The sequence below is a fragment of the Malus sylvestris genome, chromosome 6 (assembly GCF_916048215.2).
Source record: "Malus sylvestris chromosome 6, drMalSylv7.2, whole genome shotgun sequence".
Lineage (NCBI taxonomy): Eukaryota > Viridiplantae > Streptophyta > Magnoliopsida > Rosales > Rosaceae > Malus > Malus sylvestris.
In genome coordinates this window covers 26,532,912-26,556,777 of record NC_062265.1, presented here as the reverse complement: position 1 = coordinate 26,556,777, position 23,866 = coordinate 26,532,912, and the positions used below count along the sequence as shown (strand labels likewise).

The 23,866-nt window shown below is 37.2% G+C and overlaps 1 protein-coding gene and 1 long non-coding RNA gene across 3 annotated transcripts; both read right to left on the bottom strand.

Annotated features, from left to right (window-relative positions):
- Positions 1-8,348: 8,348 nt before the first annotated feature.
- LOC126625986 (auxin response factor 2B-like) lies at positions 8,349-13,764 on the bottom strand. The gene is made up of 14 exons (XM_050295126.1): positions 13,100-13,764; positions 12,876-12,988; positions 12,526-12,621; positions 12,347-12,403; positions 12,096-12,251; positions 11,918-12,002; positions 11,660-11,750; positions 11,396-11,560; positions 11,122-11,241; positions 10,916-10,991; positions 10,662-10,833; positions 9,642-10,546; positions 9,346-9,536; positions 8,349-9,215 (listed from the first exon to the last, which is right to left on the bottom strand). Exons 1-14 carry the CDS (start codon positions 13,239-13,241, stop codon positions 9,035-9,037), a joined length of 2,550 nt encoding a protein of 849 aa, XP_050151083.1. The 5' UTR covers positions 13,242-13,764; the 3' UTR covers positions 8,349-9,034.
- Positions 13,765-16,203: 2,439 nt separating this feature from the next.
- Positions 16,204-18,534, bottom strand: LOC126625987 (uncharacterized). 2 transcript variants are annotated; one of them, XR_007624553.1, is made up of 3 exons: positions 18,273-18,534; positions 17,364-17,434; positions 16,204-16,642 (listed from the first exon to the last, which is right to left on the bottom strand). It is a non-coding gene; the product is annotated as an uncharacterized LOC126625987 (long non-coding RNA). The 2 variants fall into 2 exon arrangements; XR_007624552.1 differs by having other exon boundaries at positions 17,368-17,434.
- Positions 18,535-23,866: the final 5,332 nt, after the last annotated feature.

Below are 23,866 nucleotides of genomic sequence, written 5' to 3'. Positions count from 1 at the left end.
ATGAGGCGTATGAAATTTTGCTTTAGCGTATCCCTAAAGTATTCGACAACACGGGCTCGTAGGCGTAAGAAGAAAAGGATTTGGAGTTACGGTTAAAGTTCTATGGAACTCTAAATCGATAAGTACTTTTATTTTGGTTACTATTTATATTTTTTATATGTATATAATTATAAGTATTATTATTTTATTAGTTGTTGTTAGAATTATGGGAAAAAGAAAGATGAAGGCGTCGGGGAGGAAAAAAACAGAGGATAGAAAGGGATTGGGCAAAGCTGCCCAATCTGGAAAAATGAAGGAGAGGCCGAATGAGGAGAGGAGAGAGGAAGGTGAGTGACCAACCAAAAGAAGGAAAGAAGGGAAAGGAGGGAGAAAGAAAATGAGAGGATCGGCCGGATACCTTGAACCCGCACCCAACCCGGTTTCGAAACCGATGGAATTCCGACTTTTTCGAGCCGTTTTTCAGGCGAATTTCTCCCCATTTCCACCTGCAATCATCACCATACATCTTCCCCTTCATTCTTCTATCAAGATTCGATGGAAATTGGGTGAAATCCGTGACTTTTTGCGATGGTGACACCGACGGGTTTTGTGTCAATTCTCTCATTTCTGAAGCAATTTCTTCCAATTGTCACCACCCATAGACTTCCCTTGAGGCCTAAAACAACGCCCAATCATTGGTTGGAACGTCGGAGTCGAATTGGGGACGAATCAAGAACACCCATTTCTTGGGTTTTAGCGGGTTTTGATGAAATTGGAGCCTTTCCAGGCCAAGTTGGCCTTGGTCACAGGTATGAAAGTTGTTATAATCATTGAGATCTTCAAATATGCAAATTTTGGTAATTTTTAGAGATAGCTGATTTTTCCGGCGCAATGCTATTTTTAGGCTATATTTGATGCCTTGAATTCAGTTTGGAGAATTGAATGATGTAGATTGATCGTTAGAACCAAAATTCTCCAAGATACGTTAATAGGCCATTAAATGAATCGATGATCTAACAGTTGGATTGCCATCAAACTTTAATAGGTTATTATTCATAATATTTGAGGAATATGGGAACTCACAGATTGGGAATCCGACGTACAGATCTTCTCGAATTGGATTTGTAAGTTCGTAAAATAAAATGTTAACCGCCACTTGGTTTTGGCAATTGGCGGAGATCCGACTGTTTGATCATTCCAAAACTTTAGTATATTATTTTAGAAGCTTAATGTGGATCCTTGGAAGTTACGAATCAGATATTTGATTTGTAGATCTTCTGGACCGAATTACGTAGACTTATGTGCGATGTAAGTTATGTATTGTATCAACGAGAATTCTGAGATATGGTTTGATAATTGGTCACATGCGTCGATCGTTTGTGATGCCTCGATGTTTGTGCTAGGAAGTTGTAGCGCGGACTCCAGGTGAGTGGATCTTTCCTTTCCTTGCTTATCATATTTTTCATGATTGATAATTCTATAAATGCTTTTAAATAAAACTGAGAAATTTATGCCATGACATATATATATTTATATGTTATAAAATACTATGAGATGGTTGAGTTTAGATTTCATCGTGATATATCCATATGCGTATAATAAATGATTATTGCGAACTACGAATGACTTGATCCCTGTTTAGGGTACCTAGGCAGTCTAACGAGACGTTAGATGCAGCCATATAAGAAATGAGATTATATAATCGAGACAATAGCCTTGTTTAAGGAATTGAGCAATGTGAGGGATATTGGTGATAAATGTGCGTTTTAACTTTATGTTTTGGTGATTAATAGTTAGAACACCATATTATATAATTGGAAATACTATGAAATGTTTTTATTTTAGATTTCATCATGGCATATCCATACGTATATTTCTTGCACATAATTATTGTGAACGCTCTAAAGTGCAAAGGTGAACGCAGGATACACAGGTAAGTTTAGGTAAGTTCAGATAAGTTTAAGTAAGTTCAAGTAAGTATACAGTATTAGTTGAATTGATGGGGTTATGATATGAGTACATTTATGTTTAAAGCAACTCCGATATTGTCGTACATGTTGTAATAGTAGGCAACTCCGGCATTGTTGTACATGTTGCTTTTGAGTTATACATGTTGTAAGCATTCAAAGATCATAAACCTGCACCCTGGTGTTAGTGTTCCCTCCTGTGGCCAAGGCACAGTTCTTCACGTAATGTTCACCTCCCGCACCATACGCTCACCTTGAATTCAAGGTAGGTGCACATGCTTGTCGCACATACCACTATAAGTGGTTCCGACTCGTAGGTGACTCTTCACGTGATCATAGCACTTGAGCGTATACATTTACACCCAGTCATGTCGTACATACCACTACTATGGTTCCGACTCGTGTGCAGGCGTAGTGCCGTATAGGTCACTAGAGGTGACTCCGGTTTATGTGCTAGCAATGATTAATGAAATATGAATACAGTCGTATAGGTCACTAGAGGTGACTCCGACTTATATGCTAGCCACGATTGATGAGATGTGTGATGAATATGTGATGAGCTAGCATATGTAATGCATAATAGACGAGCTAGCTTATGTGATGAGTATGTGATGAGCTAGCATATGTAATAAATAAGAGATGAACTAACCTATGTGATGAATATGTGATGAGTTAGCATATGTAATGAATAAGAGACGAGCTAGCATATGTAATGAATAAGAGACGAGCTAACCTATGTGATAAGTATGTGATGAGCTAGCATATGTAACGAATAAGAGAGGAGCTAGCATATGTGATGAGTATGTGATGAGCTAGCATATGTAATGAATATGTTATGAACTGGTATATGTGATGAGATATGGGTAAGTTGTACAGGTCACCCTAGGTGACTTCGACTTGCGTACTAGTATGAATTATTAATCGCATGATTATTTGATATTATTGATGAAATGTTGTGTTGTGGTATATTATGAATTTTCTGGAAACTCTACAGGTTTTGAAGTGAGGGGTTATAATGTTTTACATGGTTTCTATTAAAACTTTACTTACTGGGCCACTCACCTTTATCTTGTCTTCACCCTCTAGGTTTTATTAGCTGAGCTTTCTTATCGTTGAAGATTCGTGGCGATTCTTAGTATTGGAGATTATTTCGAGGGTACGATTCTTAATTCACTCTTCTGTACTTGCTTATGCTCTAACATCACGTGTAAAGTGGGTTCATTCCCGCTCACCGGTGCACTTTGGTATTTAGTCACTCTTATATTTAAATTTATTCACAATCTTCCACATCATCACATTCTATGGCTTCGTCACCTTCCGGGTGTCGGCCAACACAGCTCGATTCGGAGTCTTAGTAGACATTTCGGGTCGTGATGTATCATTGCTTCTATAAAGAAAACAAACACATTACTCATAAGCGTTTTTATTAGATAAAATGTCTATTTTTTTTATTAAAACTAAAGAGTTTGACAATGAAAAATACATTTTATAACATCATGTTTTGTGTGATTTGAAAATGCGACAGAAATTTTGAAGCTTCTCATATTTGGCATGATGAAATTTTGATATAGCATCAATTACGCTTTTTAACTATTTGACCATATGATTCTCTATTAAACTGATGACGTGTGAGATATTTGACCTATTTTTAGATCATGTAGAAGCCACACTAGCACCGGTCAGATTAATCTACGTGATTGGTTGTGGTTTTGATACATGGATTTGATTAAGGAAAAGTAAAAGTTCCACGATAACTAGTTTTGTTCATGGTGCAAATGTGGTTTCCACATCAATTCAAAAATAGAATCCACGCTTTTCAGAGCAATAATTTAATAAAAAAATTACATAATCAAACTATTAAACGACATAAATTGGTACAATTCCAAAATCTTGTATCCGTTTTAAAAATCGCTCCTAACTCGAAGGATATAATATGTACTTAGCTAAAAAGGCTCTTATGATAAAAACACTTCCAAGTTTCTGTATTAAACAATGTCAAAATGTTCCGCGCACGAGCCTATCTCGGGTACCCGGCACCACTATATTCGTACCCGTACCCATATACTGATCCATAATATAAATGGGCTTGAAAGGAAATAATTGGGCTTCAAAAAGAAATAATTGGGCTTGAAAAAGAATATTTCTAAGATTGGGCTTAAAAGAAAATTGAAGAAATGGGCTTCGTCCAGTCCAGAGCTTGATTGGTGGTGACGTAATGTGGTTGAATATAAAGGTGACCATGAAAGCAATGAGACCCAAAAATGGTCCCAACCGAACAAATAATATCAAGAGGTTGTGAGGTGGGAGATGTTTCTGTTTGGAATATGCTTTTTCCTTGGTCATGTGTCATTGTGAATAGTCATAGCATAGTATATACGACTAGTATTTCTCCGTATCCGTATCCGTATGTCTTTGCCTCTTATCTTTTCTTACCTTATTTTTGCCATTATCCTAGGTGATATGCTTGGTCATGAAGAACTCCGCGGAGACTATTCTTTCTTAAGATCTTTATTCTCGATAGTTGGTAATTTCTTGACTTTTTATACAAAAACTGGTCCAATGGGAAAAGGTAGAATTAACATTTTTGTCTTGCTATGAAAAAAATGTCTTATTCAGCTCCCGGCATTACATCTTTAGTTACGTTTCGTACGTTAGAAGAATTCATTTTTTCTTAACACCGATTTCATTATCTGTCATCAGATGAGTTCGATTTAATTTATCTCTTTTACGAATCTCAAAAATCAAATTCATCGATGGTATACAACACAATGCTATTGATGTCATTCAAACATTAGACAATCCATTTTTTAGCATCCGAGTCAAACTTTAACAAGTTGGGAGGATTGGGGAATTATGGCAATGTAGTGGGTGGCAAGCGACAACAATGTGTTGTGTGACAGTTTTTCTTCAAGTTTGAGGTGTAAAAATTGGCCAAAAGAGAAAAGTTGGGTGGAAACAAAAGTTCAATTTTTGGGGGAAAAAGAAAGGCAAACCCTAATCCAGGAGTCGTGCAATTTGTATGTGTCTTGCCATAGCTGATAGCTCAATTGTGTCGTTCAACCAACTTCTTAATTAGCAGATTTTGAAGGAACATAAACTTTGTAGTTGTAGGTTTGCTTTGTACCATCGGCAAATTCAGCTCGATCAGAACTGGATTTACTGAAGAAAAAAAATTTATTCTCAGCTTTCTTTTCCTTGTTATTAGATAATTTTGTGACCGGAATTACCCCATAAAATTTATCCCTTTTACAATAATTGTGCTATTATCTGACCATGGAGAAATGTTTTGTGTGCCAAGAACACGGCTTGGTATAACAAGTGTCATAATACAACGAGTTGAAAAATATTTTTTCATTTTAGTTTCCAACCAAAATTACAGTTGATGTAATGGGACGTGCTCGCTGTACACCAAAAAATCTCTCTTTGTGGTGAATGGTTTTCTACAAGCTTTTTTAAGGATTGCTTCTATAAAGAAAACAAACACGTTGCTCATAAGCCTTTTATTAGATAAAATGTCTTTTTTTTTTTTTATTAAAACTAAAGAGTTTGACAATGAAAAATACATTTTACAACATCATGTTTTGTGTGATTTTAAAATGCGACACAAATTTTGAAGTTTCTCATATTTGGCATGATGAAATTTTGATATAGCATCAATTACGCTTTTTAACTATTTGACCATATGATTCTCTATTAAACTGATAACGTGTGAGATATTTGACCTATTTTTAGATCGTGTAGAAGCCACACTAGCACCGGTTGGATTAATCTATGTGATTGGTTGTGGTTTTGATACATGGATTTGATTAAGGAAAAGTAAAAGTTCCACAATAACTAGTTTTGTTCATGGTGCAAGTGTAGCTTCCATGTCAATTCAAAAATAGAATCCACGCTTTTTCAGAGCAATAATTTAATAAAAAATTACATAATCAAACTATTAAACGACATAAATTGGTACAATTCCAAAATCTTGTATCCGTTTTAAAAATCGCTCATAACTCGAAGGATATAATATGTACTTAGCTAAAAAGGCTTTTATGATCGAAACACTTCCAAGTTTGTGTGCTAAACAATGTCAAAAGGTCATTTAACTTAATGTGGATGCTAGTTGGTTCCAGCTGGATGGTAGGGCTACTGTGGCTGTGGTGTTGCGGGATCATGATGGTCTTTTCTTGGCAGCTCATAAGCTTTCTCTTGTGGCTAGATCAGTGGTGTTTGCGGAGGCAATGGCAATGCTTAGAGGTTGTGAACTAGCAGCGGAGCTGGGTTTTAGGTGGGTTGAGGCAGAATCTAAATCGCTTGAGATGATCGTTTCCTTACAGGGTGATATTTCTAAAGGCAGTTGGCAAGTGTTTCCAATCTTAGATGCTATTTTGAGTTTGGGGAACTCTTTTCAGGGTTGTCGCTGGTCTTGGGTTCCAAGATCGGCCAATCAGTCGGCGAACCATCTGGTGTCGAGGAAAAACATGGAGATGTGCGGCACCACTTGGGTCAAAAGACCCCTATCTTCATTGATTCACATTCTCAACAAGGATGGGCTTCCTTGCCCTCTGTAATTGTTTTTTGTTTTTGTGGGTGTGTGTTGGGTTGTCATTTTGCCTTTGTAGCAGCGTCTTTTCTCTGTTATCCCTCTCACGACCTTTTTCTTTGTTTTGCTATGTTTGCCCTTTTGGTGGGCTTTCTTTGTTCTGTTGGCTTTTGCCCTAGTGTTGATTTTATCCAATCTTTCAAAAAAAAAAAAAAAAAAAAAAAAAAAAACAATGTCAAAAGGTTCCGCGCACAAGCCTACCTCGGGTACCCGGCACCACTATATTCGTACCCGCGTACCCAAATAATGATCCATAATATAAATGGGCTTGTAAAAGAAATAATTGGGCTTGAAAAAGAACATTAGTAAGATTGGGCTTAAAAGAAAATTGAAGAAATGGGCTTCGTCCAGTCCAGAGCTTGCTTGGTGGTGACGTAATGTGGTTGAATATAAAGGTGACCATGAAAGCAATGAGACCCAAAAATGGTCCCAACCCAACAAATAATATCAAGAGGTTGTGAGGTGGGAGATGTTTCTGCTTGGAATATGCTTTTTCCTTGGTCATGTGTCATTGTGAATAGTCATAGCATAGTATATACGACTAGTATTTCCCCGTTGTATCCGAATCCGTATGTCTTTGCCTTTTATCTTTTCTTACCTTATTTTTGCCATTATCCTAGGTGATATGCTTGGTCACGAAGAACTGCGCAGCGACTATTCTTCTTTCTTAAGATCTTTTTTCTCGCTAGTTGGTAATTTCTTGACTTTTTATACGAAAACGGGTCCAATGGGAAAAGGTCGAATTAACATATTTGTCTTGCTATGAAAAAATATCTTATCCAGCTCCCGGCATTACATCTTTAGTTACGTTTCGTACGCTAGAAGAATTCATTTTTTCTTAACACTGACTTCATTATCTGTCATCAAATGAGTTCGATTTAATTTATCTCCTTTACGGATCTCAAAAATCAAATTCATCTGATGGTATACAACACAGTGCTATTGATGCCATTCAAACAGTAGACAATCCATTTTTTAGCATCCGAGTCAAACTTGAACAAGTTGGGAGGATTGGGGAAATTATGGCAATGTAGTGGGTGGCAAGCGACAACAATGTGTTGTGTGACAGTTTTTCTTCAAGTTTGAGGTGTAAAAATTGGCCAAAAGAGAAAAGTTGGGTGGAAACAAAAGTTCAATTTTTGGGGGAAAAAGAAAGGCAAACCCTAATCCAGGAGGGACAGGGAAGAAAACCATAATACTGGGACTCTGTAATTTAGGAAAATATTCAAAGATTAACATCAAAAGAGTCAATTAAACACACATTAATTACGTAAAATTGACAGATTCAATAAAGCTTGCTTGGTTTTGAATAGCATTGTCAAAGAGAGGTTGCTTTACACCATGAAATTCTTTAGTTTTGGTAAAAGAAACCGCACGAAACCATAGACATTACATAACGGAACAGATAAGCATCTCAAAACTCCACACCACAACAGAGAACACTTCAATTCCGCATTTTGAAGAAGAAAACACACCCCAGAGCTCAACCTTTATGCGCTATATGCGAAGGGACTTGCAACCAAATGAAGCCTCTCATTTCTCCTTCGGCACTCCTCTTATTGTTTTTAAGAAGTCTTAATAAAACTTTCCTAGTATTATTCACTTTTAACGTTAAGGACACTTTTGGTGTAAAAAAAATCACTCATGATTATATTCACTTACAATACTATTTTGTTATTTTGATTAAAACTAAAGTTTTTGAGAACTTTTAGTCAATTTTCCTTTGTTTTTATCCCTCGATTCTCCTTTGAATTATTCAAGCACATGGTAGGAAAAAGAAAAGTGCGGATGAAGAAAAAAGAGAACGCGACTCATTTAGCCACGAAATCCATTGGTTACTTGCAAACTACAGTCGTGCTGCTTGTAAAAATAGCCAAATCTTTACAAAACAGAACACATTCCGCAGGATTTCAACTTTTAACGAAATGCCTGCTAGACATGCTCAATGTTTTACAACATAAACCAACAAAACTGAATGCACTAAGTAATTTCCTTGACCGAAAAACATCATAACATCAGATAATCTGTAAACTTACATTACAAGGACGGGAAAAAGAGGTCGAAGCAGCCTATGTACAAGGTGGAATTGTTTGACAAAAAGCAAGTCCCACGTCAACTTGCTCGAATCAAAAGGGTATACATATTTATCTATATCTATATTATAACCAGATAGCTTCCAAATAAACTAACTCCAGAAATATGTCCAAAACTGGATCTATCACATTCGCCATCTATATGGGACTCTCGTCAGCCGAATTTGAAAGTCCAATAGTGAAATGGCTCACATCCAACTCCGTTACTTCATATATCCGAATAGCTTATAGTAGGGACCCTCACAAGAACACCATGACTATCATCTCGCCCCCAAAACTCTACACGTCTTAAGTAAGATGCATGATGGAAATGGCCAAAAGGGACGTAAAATGGACAACAAAAAGAACATATGATCCAAGGATAATTATATACCTAGTCATATACCTACAAATCTCGAGAACCAGGCTTAACACTTCTCAGCAGTAGATGCAGATGGACGTGGTTGAGACTTCCCATCTCTTGCATCCACACCCTCCGCACCCGATGACAGATTATCCTCCCCCTGTGCATTCAAAGTCCCAGGGTTCATCTTTTGGACTTCCTCTCTGGTGTAGATGAAAATCTTCCGGACAATGCCACAAAATTCCCTGAACCAAGCATATAAAACCGCTACTTAGTAAACCTCTCAGTCACAAATTTATATAAAACATCTCTCTTTACTCAACTTGAAGGCAATAAATGACTAATCCTGCAGATTGATAAAAGATAAATACTTACTGCCAAGGATCGTCTCCAACAAGCATCATATCACCTTCATCATCAGTATAAACGATCATCCAATTCTTTTTCGGAGACATCAGCTCACCACCAAACTCAAACAACATGTCCAATTCAGCTATCAGCTCCTTGTAGTTGTTGAACTTGGTAAGATCGACAGACCTACCTAGTGCAATACCCTGCTTGTGAACCTGGAGCCAACAGCAATTTATTAAGTTCAGCTTTTGATAGGCTTTCGTATTATCAACAGAGCTCCAAATAAAGCCTAACAAAATAGTCGGGAAGGAGATACATACCTTAGTACAACTCCTAGTTGAACCACCCTGTGATTTACCCTGAACATCTCTGATATGTTGCTGAGAAGTTTGCAAAGCTGGCTCGCTGACAGCCACGAGATTATCTGTTGATTTTAAGCCCCTTGATTTTTCAGAATTCAGGTCAGACTCAAAAGTATGAGCTTGGTTATTACGAGGTGACTCATTCATCATATTTCTGTGTAACAATGCAGGATCTGGTGTTATCAGGGGAATGCCAAAAAGCTTGCAGTTTCCATCTTTAGGGTTCACAGCTTCATGTTTGTCTAGTAACATCTGTGGTCTCGGCATGATGTCCCTTGCATTCCCCGGATTCTCAAAAGGTGATGGAGGTGGTGGAGGCATCATCCAATTTCCATGAGGGAGCTCAATTCTATGCCCATTCACAACAGAATAGTCACCAAAACCACCATATCTAGAATTCCCTTGTGCTTGATGCGACATATTTCCAAGAGGACCTTTCTGATTAGAGTCCAAGCTAAGAGACAGGGATGATGGTAACATGGACCACGAACGCGAGTTATATTTCCCTTCCTGATCCAGTGAATGCTTTCGCATTGAATTAGCAGATGCTACCCCTTGATCGACAAAAGGGGGACAGATTCCATGTGAGGTATCAACATTATTCCCAAAGCCTGACAGCAGATCTGTGTAAGTTGGTTCATGCCTCCCTGAGGACATCCAATTCTCTGAACCATATCTTCTTGAAGCAGATACTACATCAATCTTCTCTTCGTCTATCGACGGTGGCCATGCAACAGATTTCTCAGCAGTATCAGACTGGCTCTCCGCAAAATTGCCTCTCAAGGTCGGGAACTCTTGACCTTGCAAGACCCTTGAAAACCCACCAGGCATCGCAGGGTCAACATTTACTTTTGATGATCCAACTAAAGTAACAGAAGAAGAATATATTATTACTTTTTAGTAGAAAGATAGGAAAAAATGTTCTGCATAAAAGAATTTAAGGTATCTAAAAAGATTACAATGTCAATTAGACTGTACCTTCCCTACTGAGGACAGAGGAATCTGGAGATGACAGCACCATGTGTGTTCGAGGTCTTTTCGGCCTGGGCATTGGAAGTGGATTCAGTGCAGGAGGAGCAAGGGCAGGCTCTATTTTCCAAGGTGAAACTCTCTCTGGACGGGAAATAGTAGAGGTTTCATCCCATCTCACCTTTAAGAAACATAAGAATGTTTGTTTTAGCTTACCCAAAAAAAAAAGAGTCTAAATTGGTGGCCTAAGAAATTCTCCTTACCTTAAGGCATCTCCATTTGGAATCTCGCCACCTTTTGGTGTCAGCATCTTCTGTTCCAATAATGGTGCCAGTAAACCTACAACAAGATAAACTCATTACACTAAACCTACGACAAGATAAACTCAGTGCACTTTCAGGTAATTAATATAAACAGAAAGGAGGCATTCAGCATTCAGCATTCAGCATTCAGCATCCATCAAACATACTTCTGCTCTGGAGCTTCTTCACCTTCAAACCTCATCTTAAACCGCATGCCTATAGAATAGTTGTTTTTAACAGACTCCATGTATTGATCAAATGGAACAATGAACTCAGCAGGACTTGTCCTGTAAACAAACAATTGAAACAGTACTTCAGAAACAAAATCGAACTAAACATTAAGATCAAATACTACAAACAAAATAAAACACAACTTTCACAGTAAATTTGAAACCTCTAAACTAATTGCTGAGATATACAAATAATAAAAATAGACCACACCTTGGCTTGTAGTACACAGTGAACATGGTTCCTGTTAAAATGGCATGCCATGCAGTTGCGAGGACACCAAGATGCATACTGTGACTGGATATCACGGAAGATGGTACACTGCCTTGCTGTCTCATAGCACGTCTAACACCAACACGGAGCTCCCCATTCTCACCCCTAGGAAGTTACATGGTGGTCCCATATCAGAACAAAAATAAATAAATAACAAGTGAACAGCAAGTTTATGGGATCTCAATTTGTGAGAAACCCACTAACCTTACAAATATAAATGCATCTCCTGCAACAAGCCTCTTGGAGCTAACGAAAACACTCCAACCACTTTGCAGCAAATGCCTCCGTGGTTGACCTGTCATTCCCAACAGCATGTTTATTATGTAAACAATTATACTGCCAAAACTGTAGTAAATCTTTCTTTCACTAGCATCAGAAACAATGGTCCTAATACAGTGGTTGGGTAACACCAAAAATGCACAGGAATGCAAAGCAGGTAAGTATCAAAGAAATAGAAGTTACCTCGAAAGATATGGCGAAAGCGCCATTCACTTCCATGCAAGTCTTTGGCAACCAACTCCTGTGTTGGAGGTTGGCGAGACATGTCCTGCCAAAGCACAAACCAAAAATAGCCACAATGAATCAAATTCAGAAATGAAGAAAAAATGAAAACAACAAACTAAAAGCAATAAAAACTAACCAGCGGTGGAAGGCATTCATCTGCATGCCGCCTTAACACTGAAAATCCACCATGGGTGCTTGTATCAGAAGCAGTTAAGGTCTTGCAAAATGAATGTACTTGAAACCGTGGTGGTGGAGGCGGGGGAGGCTCCTTCTCCACTGCATTCTCATCTTGCTAAAATTTAAAAGAACATCAAACCATCAGAAACTCAACCCATAATCAGTTTTACCAACCCACAAGAAATCAGAATCCTCAAGCCGACAACTTACATTTGGTTCGGGAAGTAAAGTGACTTGTGCAAATACTTCATCAGTGTCTGGTTCAGCCTACAATTCAGTAGAAAGAAATTTACTCATTCCAAAAGCTAAATAACTTGAGTACTAAAGAAGCAGCAAAACAATTAAATCCACAATTCTTAGTTTCTTTATAAGATCAACCACCACACTACCTTCAATGATACATTTATAACCCGGCAAAGAATCTTCGATGGAAGATTATACATTGGCATCTGCTGATCAGCCACCTGATTAGTCGACGCCTCAACCTATTTTCGGACCCAGAAAACACAATTGACAATTTAATACAATGAACGAAACCCCAGAAACACAAAACCTCAGATGTATCAGCTAATAAACCCCATACAAAATAAATAAACAAAACACTGAAATTTCCATGAAACAATCAACATATATTGACCCCAAATGAAGACTAACGAAAAATGGAAGAAAATGAAACTATTTGAAACTATTTGAGTTATGCGGAAACATGGTTGGTGGAGTAGAGAAATTGAAAGCCGACCTGCTCGATGTGCCCCTGAGGGAAGTAAAAGACACGTTCCCGTTCACGCGGCACAGTCACGAGCGGCCCTGCGCAGGCGTGCCATAGCTCCGTGTAAAGCGCCGTCTCAGCATCTACACACACCCATCAAAACAAAAGAAAACAATCAGCAACCACAGCACATGGAAAACTCGAGAACCCACAATCTGTCGGCGGAAATGAAACAAAAAGCGGCCGGGGTTTACCTCTCCCGTCGGAAACAGTAGAATGACCGTTCTGCCCCTCGCCGACGGTCCTGGCGTCGTTGTGGTCCCTGAAGCCAGACGAGAAGCTCTCCCCCTTCGGGTTGCCGCAATTATCCTTTATCGAAACCTCCGATGACGTCATTTCTTTAAAGAGCTCAGCACAGATCTCTCATCTGAAGCTCTCCGCCGCTGCAGTTTCTCAACTTTCACACCCACCCTGAGATCTAAGCACCCAAAACCCTGAGTCCTCAATCCGCCACAAACTTCCACGCCTCCGCCGCTCTCTATCTCTGAGACCTCAATCAAAACCCTAACCCAAAAGCCCAAAACGGAAGCAAACAGCTCAAATTCCACCACTCCAACCCTCTCTCTCTCTTCGTCCGTCCACAGCTCGACGAAAACCCCTTTCGTTTCAGCCGTCGACGCAGAGCTCCGTCAATTATCAACCAATCCTCTCGATTCGACCGTCAATGTTAGTCTCTCTCTCTTCTCTATCTCTCTATGCAACTCGCTCCCTCTCTGTCTCTCTCTCTCAGCATACAGGAAGCAGCTCCGAGCTTTCTCTCTCCTCTCCTCTTCTCTCTCTCTCTTTCTCTATCCTCTATGAGTCGCTGTGTGTCTGAAAAATGAAAGGGCGAAACCTTGGGTGGTCAAAACAGCGTGCAATAATTTTCAACCGCAGTCAATTTCTAACCAAGTCCAGGTGATGACCCGTAGTCTCCGGTGACCTTCCTCTTTCCAACCGGCTACCCCCGGTCGACGCAAGCCCCCCATAGCAGCGACCGCTCGCTTACGTGTTTCATTAAGGCGGCTCTGGGGACAGTACAAAACGACGGTCGCGTTTCGCCGTCCCCAGGTGTCGTTTCCTGATTCGCGTGCTTGAGTGCTCGGGGAGTAACGGCGTCGGGTACGGTTTCCAGGTGTCGGGGGACGATTGATTGGGGTGGAGTGAGGAGCAGGTAACGGCGTTAGGGAGTGGAAAAAGTTAATGTATTTATTGGGAAATGACGTTGTCGTGCTAATAACGGGCAGGCTTGGATGATGTAGGAGGGTAGGAGGAGGGGTCGTCTCATCGGAAAATGATTGTCTGCCCTTCTTGATTCTCTGCTCTCTTATTTTGTGTAATCACTGTTAAGTTAAGTTAACAATTCATATTATTTTTTATAGAGATAATAAAAAAAAATTATAATAATATAAAATATTAACGTGGCTTAATCGTGACCACACACAGGAAGGTATGGGAAGGCATGGGAACAATAAGGGCACATAATCCTTATCCCGTTTCTTAAACCATGGTTACTTTTTCATTTTCTTTATTTATTTTTTTGTTTTACTCCTAAAATATTTTTACCACTGTAAAATGTAGAAATTGACCCAACAAAATCATTTCAGATCCTTTTAGTGAGGATCCTGAAAATTTGTAAATTGTTTTCATTCATTGTACATTATGTGATAAATTTTTGTCAAATACTATTTATATTTAAAATGATTTCTGACTACATTATGTATGATGAACAGATATGATTCACGGATCCTCACAAAGAGAATCTAGATTCGAAATTGACATCTATGATGAAGTGTGTGTGTGTGTGTATTTGATGGAAAGGTTCTTATATTATTCACAATGTTTTAAAAATGAAGAAATTAAGTTCTCATCCTTCTTTTTGCTACTTCATTTATTAAAATCTTATTCATTTTCAATTTTTTATCAAGGTCCTTGTGTATTAATAACATCATTAATTATTTCAATAATAATTTTTTTTATTTCTAAATATATTTATTTAATGTTAAAATGTTAAAATTAGTATATTTATATTTATGACTAAATTTTTTATCATATATTTTTAGTTTTAGTTTGTACCCATTTTTAATTTGCAATCCTTTTTTAATTTGTACCAATTTTCTTTTCAGTTTTAATTTGTACCCATATATTAATTTATTTTTGTGCCCATATTTTTTAAAGTTTTATTTGTATTTGTACCAATATTTTTTTTTAAATTTATTTGTACCATTTCTAATTTTGCCAAATGTACCCATGCTAATTATATGTACCCATTCATGTAATTTTTTTCAAATTTTTAATCTTAAAATGTACTCATTCTTAAATATAGCAATTTGTTATATGTAAAATGTACCCTTTTTTTATATATAAAATCTATTCAATTTTTTTCTAATCCATTTTTAAACTTATATGGGTACATTCTTTTCTCTTTTTTTTTAAATGTATCCATGTCAAGTTTAATCGAGAAAAATTTACTAATTTTATTAAGCCTAATATCTTTTCTTTTATTTTTTGTGATTTTGAAGAATGTACCCATGTTTTGATACATAATTTTTTGGTTAATTTTGATGAATGTACCCTCATTTATATATATATACACACGCACACACACAATAGTATATTTATATTTTAATAGTTTTAATCCCACAAATTATGGTTTTTTATTTAAAATCTCATTTATATAAACAACTAAAATTTTTAATTTAACAAATATAGTAACGTACATAGAAATAAATTATCACATTAATTTCAGGGACTTCGATCAAAAATTGAAAATCAACAAGGTTTCAATCAAAGAATATTCATAGTTAGGGACCGCACCTAAAGTTTTCCTTTAAAAATTCTTGTTTAGGCGCTGGGAGGATGGCCACCGCCTTACTTAATCACTATGCATTTAAAAATTAAGAAATGACACCAAGGCCTACTTACCTAGAGCCGCTTAGGTAACACCCCGACCTAAATCAAGGCGTGATGACCGTCACGTGAGAGTGACGTAACCATGTGCACAGTGCGGAAGCAAAATTGATATAAAGAAATACGAGTGAATAAAAACCAAACTACTAGCAATACGAGCTAAGATAAAGTGCTAGTGCGAGATTAAGTGTAAAATACACAACCAGAGCATAAATATCATAAGTGCAGTCAAGCAGGACAAGTATTAATTATACAACACCCAAGGATGATCCTACCTTTATAATGTTCTATCAGAACCACCGTCAAAATCACCATGAGCCACCAAAGCACTTCTACTTAAAACCTGGAGGGGCGCAAAACTGAAAATGTGAGTGGGCAAAAACAAAGTTGTTTATACCATATTTAGGGCCTCGTATTTAGATCTCGTACAAATACTCAAGGGACATAAATGTAATTATGTGATAAAGGAAGGGGCAAATATGTAATAGGTGAGGAGTCCTTATTCTATAAAAGGACCCCTCACCCTCACAATTAGGGGGAGGCTCATTCTCACCCTCAGAGGCCATTTCTGAAGCCTCTCACCCCCTCTCAAAGCTCCTCACATCCCCCAAGCTCTCTCTCCCTCTTCAACAGAGAAATATAATACAATCAGTGTGGACGTAGCCTAAACCTTGGGGTGAACCACGATAAAATCCTTGTGTTCTTTGTGTTCTTCGTGTTCTTGAGCGTTTGTGCAGATTCACGGTCGGATTTACGTTGTTCCAAGACCGCTCCGGTTTTGGCCAGTAACATCCGGTTTTTCAAAAATCATTTCATTTCTCAAAAATTCTAACCCTTCACCGTAAAACCTGTATAATTTCTCAGAAAAATATAATATATGTTATATCAAAATTCATGCTCAAGATGAAAATCTATAGAAATATACCATGCCAAAGTATCTCAATAAAATGCTATAAGTAATCCAATTAAAATGTATCAATGCCAGATATCATATCAGCCAAATCACCTACGTGACCTGCATGACTGAGTCTATAGCTTATAACCAATCTCAATCATATCAAATTTTGCACACGAATCGGAACCACCTAAAGTGATTTGTACGACAGGACTAGGTGTAAAATAAATATGCTATAGTGCTATGATCACGTGAAGACTGTGCAAATGATCGAGTGTCACCTACGAGTTAGAACCACCTAAAGTGGTATGTACGATAAGCATGTGCACCTAACATGGATCCAAGGTGAGCATATGGTGCGGGAGGTGAACATCACATAAAGGATTGTGCCCTAACTTTGGGCGCGAGCACTAACACCGAGGTGTAGATTTATGAGCTCTCAATACATCACATCATATCTCGCATAACTGAAGCAATCTCATATCTTTAATTTATGAACTTACTTGGCACTTACATGTGCGTCTGCAGCACCAATCATAAATATATCCAACTACTAATGCATAAATAAAATAGGCATATACTTTGCATGACATTTCAAAACGTATAATCATTCAAATTCATTTTCTGGGAAAAATCTTAAGTATATAGGTATATACAGAAAACCAAAAACTCACTCACTAATATGTCGAAGGGTCGTAGCCCCCGAGCCTCGATTGATGGCGCTCGTCCTCAAGATAAGTCTCACCTATATGCGAAATCATTGAATAAACGTTATTTAAAGCACATACACAAAATTAGGAAATAACTTATCATACAATGCTCAAATTGGGTGTTTGAATTAGGGGTAGGTTCGGTTCGGTTTTCTGTCGGTTTGTATTCGGTTCGGTTTTGGCCCGGTTCGGTTTTTTATTTTTTTTTCAGCAGCAAAAAAAAAGTTTCTAAGAAAACAACTTGCAGCCATTTTGTAATACATCTTTCAAAGGAGTATAAATAAAACCAAAGTCAATCAAAGTCTCATTTCAACATAAGCATTCCAAATTTCTAATAGAATCATCAAACAAACTAACAAAGATAATGAAAATAAACATTACATTCAAAGTTCAATTATAATCAAGTCTTCCAAAGTCCAAGTTAAATAAACATCAAAGTTCAAATCAAAGTCCAAACTTTCAAAGTTCAAGTTTTCCACACCTAAAATAAACATTTCAAAGTTCAAGAAGTCTTCCACACCTAAATAAACACGGTACAGTTTGCATATCAACTCTTACTCATCCACACGGTACAGTTTGCTAACTTAATTTATGACCTATGTCTGTTATATATCTATAGCTTTAGCTAAAGCCTACAGGGGTTCCAAGAAGCAACCACATAGAGCAAAGACAATGTAATGTGCCCTAGTGACATTCCGAAGCATAAAAATACCCAATCTGAAGCACAATCAATCGTGGGAACTCAATTCAATTACTTTATGAAGCATAAAAATACTTAATCTGTTATTACAACTCAATCAATATATTCACTAAAATACAAATCAAATCTCTAAAACTGTATAAATAGAACTGAAAATTAAACGTGAAACTAACCTTTTGCTGTGATTGAGATTTGAGAGTAAGAAGTCGCCGCTGCCGCGAGACAGATGAGGATGCTACTGTGAGAGAAACAGAGAAAGAGGATGCTGCTGTGAGAGGGACATATGAGGTGAGGCTGCTGCAAGGGGGAATGAGAGAGACAAAGAGAAGATGCTGCTATGAGAGAGAGAGACAGATGAAGGAGGCTGCTGCGAGGCTGCGTGCGAAGTGCGATTGCAAACTGGGGAGGGCAGGGGAGTGGGAAAACAGGAGAGAGACCAAGAGAGGAGGAGGGCTAGGGTTGGTCACTTACGGGTTGCAGTTTTATTTTAGGAATAAAACGGTGCCGTTTTAGAATTAGGGTTATTAATTAATAAAATATTATAAAAGGACGTCGTTTTAAAGATGTTCGGTTCGGTTCGGTTCAACAGATTCGGTTCTTTTTTTTTCGGCTCGGTTCGATTTTCGGTCCGATTTTTTTCGATTTTCGATTTTTCCAACCCACCCCTAGTTTGAATATACTACCATGACCTACTCAACCTCAGGAACATCCCCATATTTTTAGAAAAAATTTCCGAGCACCCAACGCATCCTCATGCACCAGCCAAGGCACGGCCAGACGCGCGGCCCACTTGCAGGCACGTGCCTGGCACATGGGACGGAATAGTTAACGCCGTTAGGGAATATTCCGTTAAAAACTAGAATATGTCGTTAAAGTTACCTGATGGCATCAAAATATTCCGTCAACTTTGACGGAACATTCTCCTCCTTCTTCCTTGGTTTGCCGAAGTCCGGCGCCGGTGACGCTGCAATCGCCGGTTTCATGAAACTCTTTAAAGCTTCATATCTCACTCATTTTTGCACCAAAATCCATGAAATTTGAACCAAAATGAAGCTTATGGCTAGAGGAACAAAACCTTACCACTTTTAGGCCTCGAAATTCACGAGATCTTTCCTGGGAGACCTCGATAATCTGGCCAAAATTTCAAACTTGTCAAACTACGCTTCCCAACATCCAAATCACTCCAACTTTTTTCCCCGAGCTTCATGAGGGTGTTTTAAGGCTCCCTCTAACCTTAAAACTCCTTGAAAACTTCACAATTATGTTTGCATGAACAGTACTTTAAATCGGGAATTCTGGTTCTCGGGTTTTCGAAGGTTTCACGTCCCAAAAATGGTATGGTTGAATTCCTGGGCTCGCAAAGAACACATTCATTACCTTCACCGCCTTGATCCGTGTACAAAATGGTTGATTCACCAATTGACCATACAATTGTACGGAAGAGGAAGAAAAACCGAGAGGAAAGAGAGAGAAAGAGAGTCAACAAGATGGGGAGTATGTGTGTGCTCCTGATTTTCTTACAACCAACCAAAACAATTAAAACCTTTAGTTCAAATTGGGCCCAAAAATTTAGAAACTTAACATACTGGTCCACCTCTAAAAGCATGTCACACACAACACACCTCAACGTCCAACGGTAGAATAGACATTTCACATTGATGATGAAATAATTCAGGACGGATTGTGACATTAGGTGCCAAAATAGAATTACCTAAGTACCCACTTAAGTTGTGATTCTGATTTAGACATAAAATAGATAATTTTCATTTTATATTTTAATAAAAATGTAGAAATTGACATGTATGGCGAAATAGATGTATATTTTTGGAAGGGTTCTTATACCATTCATTTATATTCGAAGGGTTACTTTAAACAAAAACAAAAAAAACAAAAGTTGTTGTGAACCCTTATAAACGGGGTGTAAAATGGATTTACCGAAAACAAAATGAGTGAAATTAAAAAGAATCATCCTCCTTTGAAAAAAAAAAATATCCTCATATTTTGTTCCCTAGTAGGCAAGCAATTGGACCAATGTGAAAATCTCATGTTAAACGTGTTATACATGTATCACATGGTTCATTGAATACGAACATGTTCATTTGGTCTACCGATATTTAGTCTCTATTTTTTTCGATAAGACAGCTTAAGTTTCATTTTTATTTAAAATAGCATTCAACACATATCTCCATACTTTATACTTTCATCGCTACTATTATAAAACCAAGTCATCGGTTTGGGGTCACAAAGCTTCATGAAAAATAATTGAACATAAATGCCCATGAAAATTATATGATTTTCAAAAATGGTTTGGAAAATCTCCCCAAAGTTATCCACTAACAGTAGGTGGGTTAAGGTTTCGTCCACTTTTTCACCCTATAATTTTTTTTTAAAAAAAAGAAAACAATTGGTGGCAAGTTACAGTTACCCACTCATTTCCGGGACCAGAAGACTCACAGAGGCATTTCAGTCTCTCCATAACCACAAGTTTGGCTTCCACACCAGCAACGGGTTTTTTCACCCTATAATTTTGGCTAAATTGAATTAATATTCCTCGTGGTGATAAGGTAGTCGGAAAATAGTCTACGTGGTTAAAAATTTAGGATATAAATCCTCGTGGTGATAATCGTTAGCAAATTTAATCCATAAGTGACAATACCTTATACAACCAAGATATGATCTTATACAACCAAGATATGATCTTATACCAGTCAATTATCAAATGTTGATGAAAATTCTAGATTAGAAAAATAGAGTACAAATGTGAAAAATAAATTGAGCTTTATGGCATACGTAGCGAGCCGAGATACAAAAAAAAATCGCGCACGCGGAAGTTCGTGCAAAAAGGCTATTATTAAGTAGTTTAACAATGACTTTTCTGTATTACTTAGTATTATGGGTAAACATAAATCTAAAAATGAAAAATGTAAATTACAAGTCGATACTAATTTATTCTGCCGCCCTTTTCCGTAATAATAGCTCAGAAGGGTTTAAAGGGAGAAAGGTATTGTTTTTGGTAAAGGAGGGCAGGTCACGTGTTGGGGGAAAGGTTGAAGGAGGTAGGGGGTACCAAAGGAGTAGAAATTGGGATACAAAGCGAGTGTGGGCCCACGTGCATTGTCCAATCGCAGGTGTGTATGGTCTAAACCAACGAATGTGGCGCCGCTTTCATAATTCAATGATGAAGATGTTTCCTCCATGTTTCAGGTATTCAGTGGAGTGGTGTGTTGGTATAACTTATAGTATTTTTTTGACACACAAGTTCAAACACGTTCACTTGTTTAAGAACTCCCTCTTACATTATCTTCCTAGACCCATCTATAAGTCATGCAAAAAGCTTCATCTTTTTTTCGGATCCAAGTCCTACCTTTCATTGCAGATGAGGCCATTTGAAAATTATTGAAAAAATTGAAAGAAATATTATTGGAATAGGTAAGAAAATATGAGAATTGAAATGGTGTATGAATAGTGAAAAATATGGTGTAGGAATAACTTACGTATTTATAGGAAAAAATAAGAATCTTTTTAAAATTTTTTTTTTAAAATTTGGCCTAAATTTTTTTTTTCAAATTCAACGGTAATTGACGTCAACTAGCCGTTGTGTTTGAAATTGTGGCCTGGCCAAGGCTGGCTGGTTCCTTTGGGCCAGCCGGTTGGCCCTTTGGCCATTTTTTGTCTAGTAGGGCCCACGAGCCATTTGGCCTGATCCTCGGTTAGAAACGGCTTTCAGACTATTTTCAGGACTCTGACCTTCTTGACCCTTTCAGTTGGAGATGACCTTAGTGAGGATCCCCAAGCTAAGAATGAGAATCCTCTTTGTGTTTGTGAGGATCTCGGAGATATTCCAATCACTTCCGTTTATCATACATCGTGCGGTCAGAAATCATTATAATTTTTTTATTTAAAATTGAATATAAACAGTACCTGACGAAAACTGGTTGCATGATGTGCGATGAACGGACGTGATTAAAGGATCTCAGGGATCCTCACAAATTGAATCCGGAGAGGAACCTCATTCTAAAGCAACAACCGGAGGAATCCCAATCTCTGTCCCGGAAAAGGTTGATATCCTATTATGGTTCAATAATTAAAAAAATCGAAACATTTTACTTTTATTTTACGAGTAATGTTGCACTTATTACATATTTGTATCATTATTTTGATCATATTTCTAATAAAAATAGGATCTACCAACATATATATGTCTCATCTCTATTAAAAAGATGAAACAAAAATGTAGTAACAGTAACAATCTCAATTTTTAGGGACACAAATCCATTAAACAATTCGCCCAAGAAAAAACAAACCCCTACGTTCCTTCTTGACATTCCCTTTCCCTTCACCCTTTCTGTCCATCGAAATTTTTGGGCTATTCAAGCATCTCTCATGTTAGGTGGTTATAGTCTTGAAAGAATCATTCGGTGTTATAAAGTGTGAATGACGAATAGCTCGTTTGGAATTGCTTCAGAAAGTAACACATAAAATTATAAACGTTTTTTTATTTAAATAATAATGCTATGAATAAAATACTTATTAATAAGAGATTTAGAACTCGTTTTGATGTACCTTTAAAATGATTAAAAGTGTTTTTGGTGAAAGTATTTTTGGAAATAATCCTTGGTAAAAATGCAAGTAAAAAATCTTGGAAAAACACTTAAAATGCTTATTCGAATAAGCATATAACTGGTGCTTCTTGTATAAAACATTTCAAGTGCTTATGAAACCCAAAAATATTTTCTCCAAAAGCGTTTTCATTCATTTTAAAAGTACATCCAAACGAGCCCTTATACAAAAGCAGTTGGGAAAAACATTTGCTTCTCCAAAGAGCCTTCTACGACCTATTAGCACTTAAAATTTTCCATATATTCAAGAATTTAGCAAGCTCTACTCAAGTGTACGAATGAGATTAACGAAATGGTATGTAGATTATGAACTCATTTGGAAGTGTTTTTAAAATGATTAAAAGTGATTTTGAAGATTTTTTTTTAAAACCAATATTTAGTAAAAATTCAAGTGGATTGTCAAAAAAATATTTTAAGTGTTTCTTGCAAGAAGTACAAAATTTCAAAAAAAAAAAAAAAAAAAAAAAACACTTTTAGGAATCTAAACTCAATTTCATCAAAAGTATTTTTAGTCATTTTAAAAGCACTTTCAAACGAACCATACGCATTCGGTTGTTCATGTAACGAAAAAATGAACTATATGTCACACTAATTTATTGGAAATTAAGAAAATGTTATTGTTCTTTAAAATTGCCGTATAAATTGCATGCGATGCACATGTAAGAGATAAATGGAACCCAAACTTGCATGTGTTCGAGCAAAAGCTTGTATAAAGTGTGTGGTGACAAGTGTGTCAAGTCACCACCCAAATTATAAAGCAATAAAAGTGAATAAAACGTGATTATTTTGAGTCACACTACAAGCCATTTCTACCTCCCTCACCTAACTTATCTTTTAAGGAAATTTTAATTGTTAGCATCCCCGCCACGTCAGTCTATTTTTTTTAGACCGACAAGATTCACAGAGACATTTTAGTTTCCGACCACTGAACCACTTTAATGATAAAAGAAATCCAAGATATGTTATGTAGAGTACATGTCTGAAATTCGTTTCCGACCACTAAACCACTTTAATGAGTTTCCTCACCTAACTTGGAGTGAGGCTATTTACAGGCCCACATATTAAGGCGACGTGGTACTCCCATTTTTGAGTGTAGTGTCACCTCCATTAGGAGAAATTAAACCTGTATTGAATCGTCTACAAAATTA